At 30.4% G+C, this 16835-nt stretch overlaps 1 protein-coding gene across 1 annotated transcript in view; it reads left to right on the forward strand.

The window, feature by feature from the left end:
• Window positions 1-10468, forward strand: part of LOC115890809 (sedoheptulokinase-like) — a 32805-nt gene extending 22337 nt beyond the window's left edge. Inside the window, 2 exon segments of the mRNA XM_030911159.1 lie at window positions 7866-8061; window positions 8361-10468. Of these exon segments, the coding sequence (XP_030767019.1) occupies window positions 7866-8061; window positions 8361-8565 (401 nt within the window). The 3' untranslated portion in view covers window positions 8566-10468.
• Window positions 10469-16835: the final 6367 nt, after the last annotated feature.

Consider the following 16835-nt stretch of genomic DNA (forward strand, 5'->3'; position numbering starts at 1 on the left):
TATAGGGGTGAAAGTTGGCATGAAAATTTATTACTACCTGGCATAGAAGTATAATATTTTTACAAAGTTTATGTAGTTAATAAGTCGATTATTTGATCGAACTGTATGTCTATTCGCTTTTTTCGTATTAGAAAATCTAGGTATTTTCGGAAAAAACCACCCACAGATTTTGATATAATTTAGTCCTAGAAAATCTAAAAAATGTATCTTCTTCAGTTTTTAGTGTTTTCTCATCCATTGAATGCACATTTTTTTAAAAGCATTTTAAATAAAATCAAAACAAGAAACTTAAACTGAATAGCTGAATTAACTAAAACAATACTAAGAACACCGTGAACTAACTAAATGTAAACCAACAAAACCCAACAGAAAATTAAAATCGGAAACAGCTAATAATAATGATGATGTAATATCCATGTGAAACAACTGAAGAAACTGACTTAAAAATCCTCTGAAAAGTGAAAACCTTCAATATTCCCATCTTAGATTCCCATATTCCTTTTTATAGGACACTGTTGCCAATTCTACTTACCAATTTGTATAAACTATATCGGTATCACGGCACATGCAAACAATATGCCGTGTCTGTATCATAAAAGTACCCTATTTGCTATATAAAAGATCAGCTGCTAAATTTTAAATCAATTTAAAATATCAAATAAAATGATAGTAGTGCATAAAACTATTAACAAGCAGGATATAACAATAATTAAAGATAATTTAAGCTGGCTAATAGTAGATAGACTTTAGTTTAATATTTGAAATTAACAGCTGGAAGTACAGCTAAATACAAACGGCAAGCTGACAACAAAGATCCTATTCTTTAAGAATTTTATATTTCTGATATTTTATATCATTTTTCATTTTAAAGATATCGTCATTTTCTTTATACATATGTATTGATTTTAACCCATTGTTAAAGTTTGTAAATTTCTCATACTTAACAAATAAATATTAGCTGATATTTCCTAACATCATGTAATTATAGTTATTTATTATTTCCACGAGAAAGCGCTAATACAAGTACATATATATATATATATATATATATATATATATATATATATATATATATATATATATATATATATATATATATATATATATATATATATATATATATATATATATATATATATATATATATATATATATATCTCGCTTTGACTTTATAATCGTACGTCGGCTGCGACGGCCAGACGAGGCGGCGCGGTGTATCAAAGGCAAGGTTAAATGCGAGAAAGAACGAAAGAAATGGAAGCTTAGAGAAGGGGGTGTGCGGGAACGATTTGAAGTCACCACGGCTGTTTGGCCGAATATTTTGCCTTCATCGACGGTATCGCAGCTCTGTCGTCGCACTTCCGAACATAGATCTGTTTGAACACAAAATTTCCCATAAGGTGTCGCATCTGTTTAAGTTAGTTTGTGGTAAAAGGTACTACAAAGTAAAGGTACACATATTTTAATATTAAAAAAGTGTCGACAGATTTACCAGGAACGTGCATATAACTTATCACTGGAATAATTTTGTAAAAAAAACATGTGGACCACTGAATTTTTTTCTCTTGTTAGCAAAATTATGTAGTAAACTGTCTACATAATTTTACTATTTGTCTCTTGATTATTTTATCTCCTTGATGAGATAAATGCAATTTTAGACCTATATATAATCTCGAAGGGTGTCTCACTCGGGTAAAAAATGTACACGTACTGCCAAAATATCCTTCCACTGCTAAGCGACTGATGAAGAAGACTGCCTATGACGTCACGCCACTTTATAGGATTATATCAAATGACTTAATCACCATTAAATATTGGTGCGATTCCAACCTCCTGAGTCTCAACATTTCTAAAACTAAAGCTTTGTCGTACAAAAACTCGATTTAGCCTTTTGTACTTAACAACACCACCATTAACGTAAAATCTGTAAAAATCTTAGTACTTGTCTTAGGGCTTGTTGAAAATTTTGTGAATTCTCTGAAATGGGACATGCATATCGACGCGCTATGCTATGTCGAAAACATTAAGCTCTGCCTTTATTATGCACTTTTTGAGTCGCACCTCAGATATGCTCTTCCATTCTGGGGTACGTGTTGTGCGACTCAATTTGATCGCATTTTCAAGCTCCAGATGAGAGCTGTTCGATATTCACTGGGACTAAACAACATAATTCATTGCCGGGACTTTTTAAAAAATTAAAAATATTAACTCTTCCTTCCTTATTTATATTTGAATCCGTGAACGCGGAGCAAGATCTTTATCTACCTACACCACGCTCAGAGTTAATTAAAAGTTCAAATTATCAACTCGAAAAAAATGCACAATCACCTGCCATTTGAAATCAAATCCAAAACATCATTTTCTTCATTTCGCAAAGCATTGAAATCTTATTTACTAAACAAGGCTTTCTACGCCGTAAATGACTTATATTTTGATAATCGAATTTGATCTTGTAAACACTGGTCTAATATTTGCTATTACTATATTAACTAAGTATTTTTGAATAATTTTTTTTTTATTCTTTGACATTTTTAACATTTATAAATGTTTATTTTAAACAATAAGACTGACGATGTAATTTGTATACTTGTTTTGTATTCTCTTTTGTTTGTTTACTTTACCTTCGTCTACAAATTGTAAAATTTTTTAGCTATAAAGGCATTTATTTAATTATAATTTATTGTATTTTGATGTAGGATGGAATTTTTCGACATGATTTTATGTCAGTTTTTAATAAATGAGATTTATAGGCCGACTCGACATAAAGTGTCATCAATTGTCATATCAAAAACCACTTTTACGCTGTTTTTTTTTTCGATCGTGTAAAAATTTAAATTATAACTACTTAAATAAACTAGGAGTAATCAATCATTTTATATAAGTAAATTATTTAGTTGATATGGGATTTCAAAATAGCGATTCTTATCTAATGTTTGTCTACCTAATACACTGTCAAATTACATTGAAATTATATAGAGGTTAATATGAATTGATGCTTGAAAAAAGTCGATGAGATTATCATTTTTTTAAGCGTTTTTAAATTAATCTACCATTAAATCAGTTTTATTTTAGAATCTACAGGGTGGCGCACCTCGCTCGCTTCGGTTGATTATACGAAAACGAAAAGATGTAGAAACGAAATATTTTATGAGTATATGTGGGAAGGCAATGTGCACAATTTAAAATTATTTTGAAATGTACAGGGTGTTTTAGAACTAAGATCCATACCAAAGTTGTGTTTTTTCTTATGGAACACCCATGTAGAAACACACGGCTAAATATGTTTAAAATCTTTGGTTTTTGAGATATTTAAAGATATTTGAAAATGCATGCTACAATAGAATAGATTATTAACACCCTGTACATTGCTTTTCAGAATTAATTCTTGTGCTGACTTGTAAGCCAGAGAAATAAACTTTACTAAAAAAATTAATTGCTTTGTTTAATGTATACAGAAATTGCTGGTCTATTTTAAATATTTATTTTACATAAAAACTTCGTTATTTCAAATACAACACCCTGTATTTTTTTAAATAAATCGAAGCAAATTTAAATGCTCTTTCAAACTATATAAGTGTTTCCTATACCTATCTAGTTCAGATTTTAAATAGAGAGCCATTTTTCAATAAAATGGGAACCAAGATGGCTGATGTCAAGTTTCTAGTGACAGTTAGTAGCTATTTTCAAAATCGAAATTAGTTTATGGACTTTATTTAAATGTATAGCAGTTTACTTATATTTGATTTGCCTACAGTAGTTTAATAAATAATGTTTATTAAATATGTATTTATTATTCTTTCAAGAAAAACGGGGAGAAGTAGTTCTCTCTTTTATTTTATGATCACTCGTAGATATATGGATTTTCTATAAAGAACCAATTACGACAAATTCATTTTCTTTACTTCCAACGACAGGTTTCTGCCTAATAGGTTTTTTATAAACCACACTACCATAGCTCTGCGAAATAGAAAAGTATATTTTCAAGGAACGCTTAATTCCTATTTGGATATCTTTGAGCATAGGCTCTTGATGCGAAGAAACAATTTTTGTCACAAAGTAAAATCGCTAGTAACATATCCATTCGTTCCGCCAGCAGATACTGCTTTAATTTTCTTGATAAAATAATGAATAATGAAGTTTAATAAGTATTAAACTATTGTAGCTAAATTTAAGTAAACTGTTATAAATCTAAATAATAATGTCCACAAACTAATATCGATTTTGAAAAGAGTTACCTACTAGCTTTAACCAGAAAATTGCCATAGCTAAACCAGCCATCTTGATTGCCATTTTATTGAAAAATCGCTTTTTATTCAAAATCTGAGCTAGATAGGTATAAGAAGCCCTAATATAGTTTGAAAGAGCATTTGAATCTGCTTCGATTTATTTGAAAAAATACAGGGTGTTGTATGTGAAATAACGAGGTTTTTATGTAAAATAAATATTTAAAATAGACCAGCAATTTTTGATACCCCTGTATACATTAAACGAAGGAATTAAATTTTTCAGTAAAGTTTATTTCTCTGGCTTAAAAGTCAGCACAGGAATTAGTTCTGAAAAGCAATGTACAGGGTGTTAATAGTCTATTCTAATGTAGCATGCATTTTTAAATATTCTTAAATACCTCAAAAACCAAGGATTTTAAACATATTTAACCCTTATAATAAATACCTTTTTTTGGGCCCAAGAATCCAAAAATGAAATAAAATACCGGGTGTTCCATAAGAAAAAATATAACTTTGGTATGGATCTTAGTTCTGAAACACCCTGTACATTTCAAAATAATTTTAAATTGTGCACACTCCCTCCCCGCATATACTCATACAATATTTGGTTTCTACATCTTTCCGTTTTCGTATAATCAACCGAGGCGAATGAGGTGCGCCACCCTGTATATTATAGCTTTTGATAATCCCTCTACATCATTCGTTCATCTTAATTTTATTTTTATTTTGATATTTATTTAGAAATAAATATTTGTAATTTAAAATATACAGTGTGTGCACCAAAAGTTCGTAACAAATTGGATTTTTTATTATTATAGAGTTATTAAAAAAAAAATTAGCGCCGGGAGGCCCGTATAGCCGCCCATATGAAATATGTTAATAAAAAGTTGGTAGGCAGTTCTTTTAGTTTCAAAGTAAAGGAATTTTTCCAATTTTGGCCCGCGGTTATTTCCCCTATCCGCCACCTGGGGTCGCGTCCGATGGGAGTTTGGAGTTCTCCACACGGATTTTCTTAAAAACGGACTACGGAAACACGGAATATATCAAAAACTGCGACTTGGACTGATTTTGATGTCATTACAAATTTTATTGCAAATATTATTCCTAATCTTAAATTGAATACCGCGTTTCGCTAGCTACTGTAATTTTGAAGTTACGATTTTTTAAAATTTTTAACCCCCTCCCATACCCCCTTACCAACCCTCCACCCCCACCAAAAACTAATGGCCAGGTCGGGTGCCACAGTATTTTTGTGCCAAATTTGGTTAAAATCGGTTTTGCGCTTTTTGAGTTATCGTGTTACAGACGGACAGACAGACAGACAGACACCATGAAAATATTTTGTATTTAGGTCATTTACGACCCAAACATCTCATTTTGAGTGAAATTAAAAAAACTTTTTTTTGCTGATCTGAATAGCCTATCATACCTGTTGGTATGGTCGGCTAAATAATATATGGAATTTCTTGAACATGTCGATAAAAAAGTCGTTTAGAGTTTGTTTTTATCTCTATGTACCAATTGGTTTCATGAATATACAGGGGCATTAAAAATATCGTTTTTCGATTCTGCAAAAAAATAAGATTTTATAAAAATCCTTGTAAAAAGTTGATATTTTCTCAACATTATACGTAATATTATATCCTAAATAGCTTGCCTCTAGCTTTTTTCGATATTTTGTCGAACGACATAACTTCAGTTTTTGTATTCTGTAGAGGATTTTTGTAATATGCTACAAACATTTTGACACACCTTGTAGATCTGTAGCATCACGTCTATTTAAAATACATCAAAATATAAAAAAAATGGTCAAGTGCGAGTCTGACTCGCGCACCAAGGGTTCGCCGTAGCATTCATTATCTATGCAACATTTATTATTATAAACTTTTTTTTCCGACTTAGCTGAAATTTTGAATGCGCGTATAAGTAATTTAAAAAAAAATGAAGAAACACATTAAGTACTAAAAATTGTATTAATCAATAATAAATATGTAAAAAGTAAAAATAAATATGTAAAAATTAATATAAAACGATTAAAAAAAGTCGCCTTGACTAGAATTCGAACCTTCCTTACTACGGCTCCAACGTCATAGCAGCGTAAAGTCCTAACGCTTTAACCACGCGGCCACCGAGGACTTGAAAGATTCTATGTAAAATTCTTACTTAAAAGATAATGTTTAGTGAAAATACTTTTTTATTTATAAACATTTATTTAATTCTGTTTTTAGTATTTGCTCTTATAGCGGCTACATAGATACATTATCTGTAAAAAAATTAACTGTCTAGCTGTAACGGTTCATAAGATAGCCCTTTGTGACAGACGGACGGACGTATAGCGAAGTCTTAGTAATAGGGTTCCCGTTTTTACCCGTTGGGTACGGAACCCTAAAAATTGATCACTTTGGAATTATTCGCAGAGACATCGCAAAAACGTGATAATTTGAATTGTTATAGCAAGATGCTACAGGTACTACAAACTTATTGATCACTCAAGAGCATCAATAATGCAAATGCCATTTATTTCTGTATTTTATGTGATAAATCAACATTTTATAAAACAATTTATTTAAAATCATAAACATTTATTTTTGTAATATTATGGTGCGTTTAGACTTGAGCACGCACGCACTGATCCACCGCGAATGCTCAAGTGTAAACGGCTGTGCGTGCACGCTCACTCTGAATCTGTCTGTGCGGGAGTAGCCGCGAACGTGAGCCGTCTGGTGTCGGTTTTTGGTCCGTGCTCAAAGGGATTTTATGTGTGCGTGAACGCTCATTTTGCACCGGCAATTTGTTTTGTCTGCGATCGTGCATGCGTGTGTGATTTTTTTCGTTTCCTTTATTAAAATTAAGGAGTGGATCAATGAATCTTCGTTATTATTAATTGAAGAATATAAAAAGTTGCCTATATTATGGTGTGTTAAACATTCTTTGTATTTTTAAAAAATCCAAAAAACGTATGGCAAGGTCTTGTAAATAAAATTAATATTGAATATGTCGATATTAATGAAATTGCTATTCTAAAATTTGTATCTTTTGTTCGTAATTTTTGGTGTTATTAAATTTTGTAAATATTCAAAGTCGGGTCTGGTCATTCTTGTAAAGTTTTTGAACTGATCATAGCCCTCCTCAGACACTAAGTTGTTGCAGTAAATTATATCGATTTCTAAAAATTTGGGTTTGCCCCAGCGACGATGTTTTCGATTTTTCTCCTTTTTAATAATTAAGCTGTGCATAACAATGACTACAGCGTCGCCTATTTCTTGGTCGTCCATTATTTTCGCCAACACAACTCTGCTGTGCGCGCACAAATGGATCACTTCATTCGTCGAAAAATAAGTTTTTAATTTTAACGGAGCCGAGAACGCGAACGAATGCCGTGCGCGCACGCTCAGCTCGTGCGTGCTCAAGTCTAAACGCACCATTATATTTTATAGTATTCCAAACATTCCATTCCAATTAATAATAAATATTTTTTTTACCATTTAACCGTATTACACCAAAATATTTTTTATAGCTGATGTGCAAATCAAACATGCTATTTAGAATGATTAATATATTATGTTTTGGTTCATCGTTCTTGTTTAATAAGAAATTTTAGTAGCATAGTTGGTATTATTTATTTTTAATTATTTCTAGCAAAGGTTTGGGAGAAAGTACTGACTCTAAGTCAAGATGACAGTGCGGCATCCAATTTAGTTATAGTACCTACCTGCCTGGGTGAAAGGCACGCACCTGAAGCTTATGGTTCCATACGAAATATAAATGTAGGAAATTTAGGACTAGGACAAGTTTTTAGAGCACTCTGTAGAGGATTATTAGAAAATTTACATAGGTAACAATATATTTATTTATTATCTACATTCCATATTTTGATATTTTTAAGTTGTTAACCATTGAATAAAAAAGACTAACACTTTTATTAGTTTGGTAAGTTTTCGCTTGGCAATTTTGAATTCTTGTTACTTTGTTAAGCGTTCTAATTTTATTTATATAAATAAAATTAGAACGTCAGTGATAAACAGGAATTGTCAACCATGTTATAGTTCCATTATCATATAGCATCATGACCTTTTTATTCAATGCAAATTTGTTTCTAATGCTTTTAATTAAAAAAAAATAAATTAATTTTAGTATGATGCCTAAAGAAGTTCTACAAGAAGCCAAAATAAAACGGATAGTAGGTAATGGATCAGGCCTATCTCGAAACATCGTCCTCCAAAAGGAGGTGCAACATCTCTATCAGCTCCCTCTAGTGTTCACGAAAGGCGGTGACGCAGCCAAAGGAGCAGCTATGGGCCTGGCTTTAGTAAGCGACTGTCAATGCAAAAATGCCTAGGAAAATTTATTGTTATTATTAGGAAAATTGTTGGATAATTCTAAGAAGTATAGAGTGAGAATACGATTTTTTAGTGATATTTTAAGTCAGCGTCAGTCATCACATAGAATGTAAAGTGTATTTCATATTTTAAATATGAAATACACTTTATATTTAAAAATAATGGATTGATTTATTAAGAAAAAAGAATGTAAAAAAAAGTGTTTGATGTTTGGATGTTTACCTGTATTAACTGAAATGCCTAAACGTTTGATGTGATATTTTCGGATAAGTATAAGTCAGGAACTTAGTTTTCCGAGGCATATTTTTTGGTGGATTAACTTATTCTATGAATGGATGCGTATCATTCTTTCCTAGTTAAATTTCTAATGAGATAAATATCTGTAACATGGGGCCTATAAATACATACCGAAAAGCGTGGTCTGGATTTTAACATGTAAGACAGCTTAATGAAAGATCAAATGCATTAAAAAGGGATAAAAATTCGGTTGATACATTTCTTCTATGCGGTATTGTCGGATTTTGCATCAAAGTTTCAAACCGCACAAGTAGGCGTTTACGACAAAAATTCAGTCATCTTGGGTTGGAACCAATGACTATAGAATATAAGGACATGTAACGCCCATATACGGGCTGCAGCAGAATTTGTGACATTAGATGCAATTTTTTTGATGGCGACGAATGAGTCATCAGCGACTTTTAGCGATTTTTAATAGTTTGTATATAGTGAACTTTGTATAAACTTTATTACAATGGCGATTAGTTGTTCAGCTTTCAAGTGAAAAAGCCGCAGCGATAAGAAAGAGCCAGGAGTTACGTTTCATAGATAAATAAACAGTCTGCTCCACCTTTTTAGTGTTTTCTTAGTTTTCTTATTGAATTCGATAATTATTTTTCTGATATTATATGTGTGCTATACGTCGATACTAGTTTTGTACCTTTTGTTAACATTTTAATACGTTTTTTTCATAATTAATTAGTATGATACCACCGTATACACCATAGGGGTAGTTAAAACAATTATCAAAAAATATAAATGTCTTCAAACAATTAAGAAAAGTATGTCCCACGGCACTGCTTGGTGACATCGTCGCAATTTGCTCTCGGGTGTTATTTGTCCTTGAATTCTTTAGTCATTGGTTGGAACATTATTTTTCACAATTAGTTAGGTACTCATTTTACTACATCTGTAAAACATTATATTTAGCTTAGATATATTATCTTCATTTCAGTAATACACATTAAACTTTTTAAAACAGTTAATTATTTTCTACACAGGTAAAAAACCGACAACACTGTATATCGCTTTTATTTTGTCTCTCTAACAACCGGTCATTTACATTTATCTCTGTGGCTTGTATTAAAATACAGACTACGTAGATAAAGTGTTCAGGCTGGTATATGTTGATCTGCTAAGTCTAGAGATATTTACAAAATAAGATTTACCATTCATTCTTCCAAAACTTATTTTTTTTGCAAATATTTGGCTTATAAAACAAAAATTTAAATAATTATAAAAAATGCAGTAATTGTATTCTGAAATTGTGAAGGGCCTAAAAATCTTTGGTATGGTATTTTTTTCTAACTGTAATTCTTGTTGAAGTTAAATATACAGGTTGTTAACTCGACAGTTACTTATAGGGGAAGAGAATGGCAACACTGCCTATTGAAAACGCATGCATTATTGATTTATCTGCCGACTGGTCCCGTCGTCGCGTCTCGCTCTATAGACGCGCGGTTTGGTTTGTTTTTTTTGTCTTTTTTTCAACCTTAAATCTCTTGCCGCGAGTAATGAACAATTAACAACCTGTATATTTGAGTATATGTGGTTTTAAACATTCAGACTTTGATGTGATATTTAAGGATAATTGAATAGCACTAAACTTCAGACATTCATTACTTTACTTTTAAAAAAATTAAAGAAAACATTGTTTCGATTATAGTAGACAGAAAATTTTCTCGTGGTCTATAATTTTGTGTTTGAATTTTGTTATTAAATGTTTGTATAATAAAATTAATATCTGTTCACCCAAATCTTAATGTTGTAATTACAGATAATTTATAATTAAAATTTACGCAACTCAAATTATCGAAAAAGATTCATTAATGCATGAGATGTTCTTGTCAACATTTAGCCAAACAGTTTCAGTAAGTTCAAATTTATTAAAAAAATATCTACTCTGAGGCGAACATATTTGAGAGTAATTTTATCTAGTCTATTTACATAATAATTTCTAGCCTAAAACTAGTCTATATATGACGTACTAAAGTAACTTCTTAATGATTTAGTGTTCACCTAAACTAATTCACAATAATTTTAAAACTAATGTCTCTAGAAAACTTAGTTTAGAATTTTAACATAGCCGAAGAAATTTGACTAGATCTGCGTTGCTTTTTATTAAATTTTAGCGAATTAAAAGAAATTCAGTCATTTTTGCTTTCTATTAGATGTAATTCAACAAGATGAATTATTGTATAGAATTGTTAATTCTCTTATGAATTAGAACAGTAGCGGATAATAAAAATTAATTTGTCTTTTGCATTTTTGATGCTTTAAAGATTTAAAATTTGCAATAGAGGGCATTAGATTGAAATACAACTGTTTTTTACCTTTTAATTAAAAACATTTATCTTTTAAGATTTATTGTTGCGTGTATTTGCAGCAACTTTGTTATTTTGAGATACTATGTATTATAATTATTTATTATTTTTTTGCATTAAATTATCAGCATTAAAAATCTCAATTAATATAATGTGAATTATCATAATTGCAATGATGTCATTTTTTAGATACGTTATACCGTATGATCGAAAGAAAAAACGGCGTCCAGTTGGCTTGGAAATTACGAACCGATGGCATTTCCCATATAATTTTACATATAAAATGACAGAGATCTTGATTTCATAGCAATCGTTGACGTTTTTTTTTTTCGATCATATTGTATATGCTATCTTCTGAAAAAACTTAAATATATTTAAAATATTTATTCTAACTACATCATATCCATAAGAGGTATGATTTATTGAGTAAAAACCTGATTATTATTATTTTTACTTCTTACATATCCAAAATAGTATATCAGAAATAAATAAAACCATACTGTATACACCGTATTCCAGATCTGTTTTACTCCATTATAATTATCGATATACAGGGTGTGTAAACTAGATGTTGCCTTTGGACTAATAAATTTAATGTAGTCATAACAGGGTATTAAGTTTTTTATTATTTATTTTATAGAATTTAGGATTTGTGCCATTGTTATATTTGTTATTGTTGTTATTAAGCTGTATATATACATTATTTCCGTAACATTTAGTCTAACAATGTTTAAATACTGAAAATTGTAAATACAAAATATTAATGGTCCAATAAATATGGCTATTTGTTGTTGATTTACTGTGTTTATTATTGTAATATATATGTTGTTTTATTGAAAAATGTGTTTTATTTTGATTTAATACTTTTTATATTGGAGTTTTTCAAAACAAATTCGTACATAATTATCTAAAAAATCTATGTCAACTTCTGACATTCTCGCTTAATAAAAAATTGTATTTTAAATTTCAATCTAGTGTGCCATGGCTATTTAAATTATTTGGCTAAAACACTAATTTGTAATCAAGGAGCCTTGGAAAATAGATTTGATCGTCTAATCTTTTGTGCCTTGTCCTGGTCGTTTAAAAGATACCCAAATCGTAGTTTTAATCATATCTCAACTTTTTCAAATAGAACGAGGATGTCTCATTAGCATATTTGGAAAAAAACTTTTTTACGAATAATTTGATACTACACACTTGGTATTTCGACTCAAATTGTCATTATGAACCACTTGTTACAAATTCAAATAAACCATATTCGAAAATGTTAAAAATTGACATATGATATGTCATTCTATTCAGAGTGTCATTTTCTATCGAATGAAGTAAAAAAAATTCCTAGGATGCCATTTAAAAATCAAAAGTTGTTGTCATTTCCGGTGAAACAGGAAGTGACCGAAAACAATTGAATACGTCAATAAATTCTAATTTATCTCATATAGTAACATACCAAATCTCGTTTTTCTAACTGAAAAAATAAAAAAGTTATAGGGGCGAGCCACTTTTGAGACGCACCCGGTATATTATTTTATTGAAAAATGTGTTTTTTTATATAATACTTTTTATATCGGAGTTTTTCAAACCAAATTCGTACATAATTATCTATAAACCAAATAACTTATTTAAATATGCCATCAGAATCATAAAATTAAATAAAATGTTAACATAGACTGCTTTGCTTTTACAGCCTGTCAAATATTTTCATTTGACGTAACTGGATATGCAATATATCTAATATCAAATTGCCGATAGTGTTGTTAAATTTTCAATTTTAACAATTAATTCAGTTTGACGCGTTATTTAAAAAACTGTATATAGGTATAGACATTTTTTATTTAAAAAACTATTTGAGCATTACGTTTATTTTTTTACCTTATTATTAATAAAAAAAATGTTTTTCTATTAAAACAGTGGAACTGAAATCGGTAAAATTCAAAGAATCGAGCAAACGGTTAAGATTGTTGTTAGTTGGCTTTGGCATTGACAGTTAGCGAACGCTCAAAATTGTTTTCCAGTTGTGTTTTTTCTAGAAGTTCGTTTTGCAGATTATGTAATAAAATAATAGTTTTAACATTATCACAGACATTATTGTGAAGTGGTAGTGAGCTAGTACTTGATGAATTAATAACACTGAAAGAAAATATTTAAAAGTTAGGGGAAGTTTATAAGAATACTGAACAGGGGAGGGGGGGGGTAATTTATTTATAGTGAGTGTCTTTGTTCCTGCATATTGAAAAACCTGGGGTAAGTGAATATATTTAGTAGAAACTATTTTTTTTTTGGTGCACCCTAATATGTGTACTGTTATAGCCTGATCGATAATTATTTTTATTTTTACTGAAAGTTTACGCACACACAGGGTTGATAGTTAAAACATTATCCCGATGTGATGTTTAATTTTTTTATGCAAATACTCAATATCTGTATGTTTTTATACCGGAATATACACGTACAAAAAAGCTGTTTGTGGCTATATCACAGCTATATACTGTCGTTGAAAAATATGCGGTTTATTATTAAAGCAGACTCTCCCGATTTAAATTTCAAATTGCCGATGGTTTTTAAGTGGATGGCAAAATATATTGTCCAGTAGACAGAACCAGTAATTGCGGGCTACACAGAGTGTGAAATTAAATGGTCGAAGGGACCTTATCAATAAAGCAGTTTGTTAATTACTAAGTCTTAATTACTGTCCCATCTACATAAATATAATGAAGCAGGTCACGAATTGGAATGTTAGGAAGGCTTTTTGCCTTAACTTTGGGTGAACTGTTTGTTCAATTTTATGGCTGATGGTTTGCAATAGGGGAGGAGGGGGCACAGAGGACCGCTTAAGGATTTTTAGTGTACAGGGTGTCCCACTAAGAATAGCTCTCTGCTGTATATCGGAAAGTATTAGCCGTAGGGCCTACGGAAAAAAATATTCTAACTAAAGGGGCTATGAGAAATTGTTGGAAATTATTTTCAAGTTTGTAAATCGGCCTCTAGAGGGCGCAACTGCTATGGAAAATAAGAAAATTTTTAAAGAATTTTGCCTAGATAATGGGTACTATAAATAATAGCTTCATAATCTTCAATATATTTTGGATTTTTTTTGTTAGAACCATTTTCCCCTATTTGCTAAAATAAAGTGGTGGGGAAAGGTTAGATTTATCTTTATTTAAATGTTAATAAATCCGGACTGGATGATCAGAATCGAACAAACAAGGGCTTATTGTTTAAAAGAGCGTTTCTTATTCTATATTATACCATAAAAATAATAATAATAAGGTTTTGAACGTAGACGCTAGGGGGCGCTTTCTTACAATTTAACAAACATAGCGCGTTTTTTCAAAAAAATTAAATACGGTAGTACCGTATGATTGAGAAAAAACGGCGTCAGCGTTGGCTATGAAATAAAGATCGCTGTCATGTAAATTTATATGGGAAATGTCATCGATCGTCATTTCCCAGCCAACTGGACGCCGTTTTTTTTTCATCATACGGTGTATGTAATTTTAGCTGATTTGGTATTTTGTTTTTTTTTTCCGCTTCTTTGATCATAAGCTGGTCCTTAAATGGAGAACTTGTTAATTCTTGAGCACGCTGAGCTCTTACCTTCTGTGGGTTTTGAGTTTTGTTTTTACGGGCATCTGAGTTTGGCTTTGGAGAAATTTTTAGGATAGCATCTTTGAAGGAAGTGTAACTGCAGCTCGGTTGTGGTTCTTTGAACACGTTTTGAGGTTCAGGTTGGTGATCATCCTCATCTAAAACATTTGCGGCAGCGATCGGCCTCTGGGATTCTTGCTGTATCGGGGCGTCTGCAACTTCAGCGGACAGAAAATATTCGTCAGCAAATATTTTATTATCGAATGGGATAAATTCCTGTCGTTTGAAAACCCTTTATCTATGGCTTTTTCCAAGGTGGCAGCATGAACAAATGCCTTTGAAAATATTTCTACGACATCATGTAATGATACACGAGATCCAGGTTTATTAGTGTGCCATAAGTCACACTCCTTTGCATACTGATGTTTTAAAGACCCAAAAGTATACCGGGTGTGTCTCAAAAAAGGCTTCAATTAAACCATATCCGAAAATTTCAAAAGTTGACATAACATGATATCTTATTCTATTCAGACTGTTATTTTCTATCGAATAAAGTAAAACAATACGGAGGTAAATAAAAAGTTGTCGTCATTCCCGGTGAAACAAGAAGAGACCAAAAACAACTGAATACGTCAATCAATCCTAATTTATGTCATATAGGTACTAAAGTACCAATTCTCGTTTTTTATCAGAAAAATTAAAATGTGATAGAGGTGAGATACTTTTGGTACGAACCCGGTATATTTATACAAAAATTTAATTATTATTTTTAGCTTTTATTTTTTATCACGCTTATTTCTTGATTTATACCGTATGATCGAATAAAAACGGCGTCAGCGATGGCTATGAAATGACAATCGATGACATTTCCCATATAAATTTACATATTAAATGGCAGCGATCTTCATTTCATAGCCATCGCTGACGCAGTTTTTATTCGATCATACGGTATATTATCATGTATTAAAATATATATTATAATTTATTAAAAAAGCAACTATCTGACTTTCCTGCAATATATTAAGCGCTTGCTTACTTGTTATTTAAATAAATATTCCTGATTTTTTAAGAGTTCAAATAATGCCTATCTTATTTGTGCAACTGTCAGAAATAAATTTCAGTCAACAATTACTTGAATATTCTGTATTTTAATTGAAACTATATACAGGGTTGTTCACCACATACGACACGGAGCTAAACGATTAGATTTTGCAAACTGTAAGTTTTGGGTTCGTTGAAGGACTATTAGAGCTACAATTTAAAAATATTTTTACAAGATACAGAATGTCCCAAATAAGTAAAAAATATTATAGTTGTATTTTTTTAAATGGAACACCCTGTGTATTACTCTATTTTTAGATTCTACTATGGAAATAAAGGTAAATTTGATTAAGGTTTATCACACTTAAACCTTAGCATTTTTGAAATATTTTCAATTTTATGAAATTGCAGTAAAAAATTTAAGGTTTCATTTTCCAAGGGTATCAAAGTTTTTAATAAATATTTACTGACGATTATTTATTGATCAGATATTGTGTTGCGATAATAAAAATTATACTACCTTATACAGAGTGTTCAAAAATGTATATTAAATAATTACTAGCTTTAACCGGCAATAACCTGTTTAATTTAAATGAAACACCCTGTATATTTTACGTGGATCAGATGCACAATTTAATTGTCTATCAAATTGAAATATACATTTTTTACCTATCTCTTCAAGTTTTCGTAGAAAATGCATTTTCTTATAATTTATACCTCATATATATATACTATACCCATGGAATATTGACATTTTAGATTTTTTTAAAGCAACATATTTACAAAATGTTTGTAAATATGTTGCTTTAAATGTGTCTTTGTTGGTGGTAAAATAATAATATTGCAAAAATTTGTTTACAAAAAAAACTATTTAAATTTTTGATGAAGAGTAAGTATACCAATTAAATATACCGACCACCATTATTTCCGCACAAAAATTATTCAATTACCTACATAACTTAGTTGTTTTAATTAATAAATTATTCTGAATAAATGTGCATTTCACTCAGAAATCAATATAATACTAAGTTATGAAAAAA

The sequence above is a fragment of the Sitophilus oryzae genome, unplaced genomic scaffold (genome assembly GCF_002938485.1).
Source record: "Sitophilus oryzae breed Bouriz unplaced genomic scaffold, Soryzae_2.0 scaffold_926_pilon_pilon, whole genome shotgun sequence".
NCBI lineage: Eukaryota > Metazoa > Arthropoda > Insecta > Coleoptera > Curculionidae > Sitophilus > Sitophilus oryzae.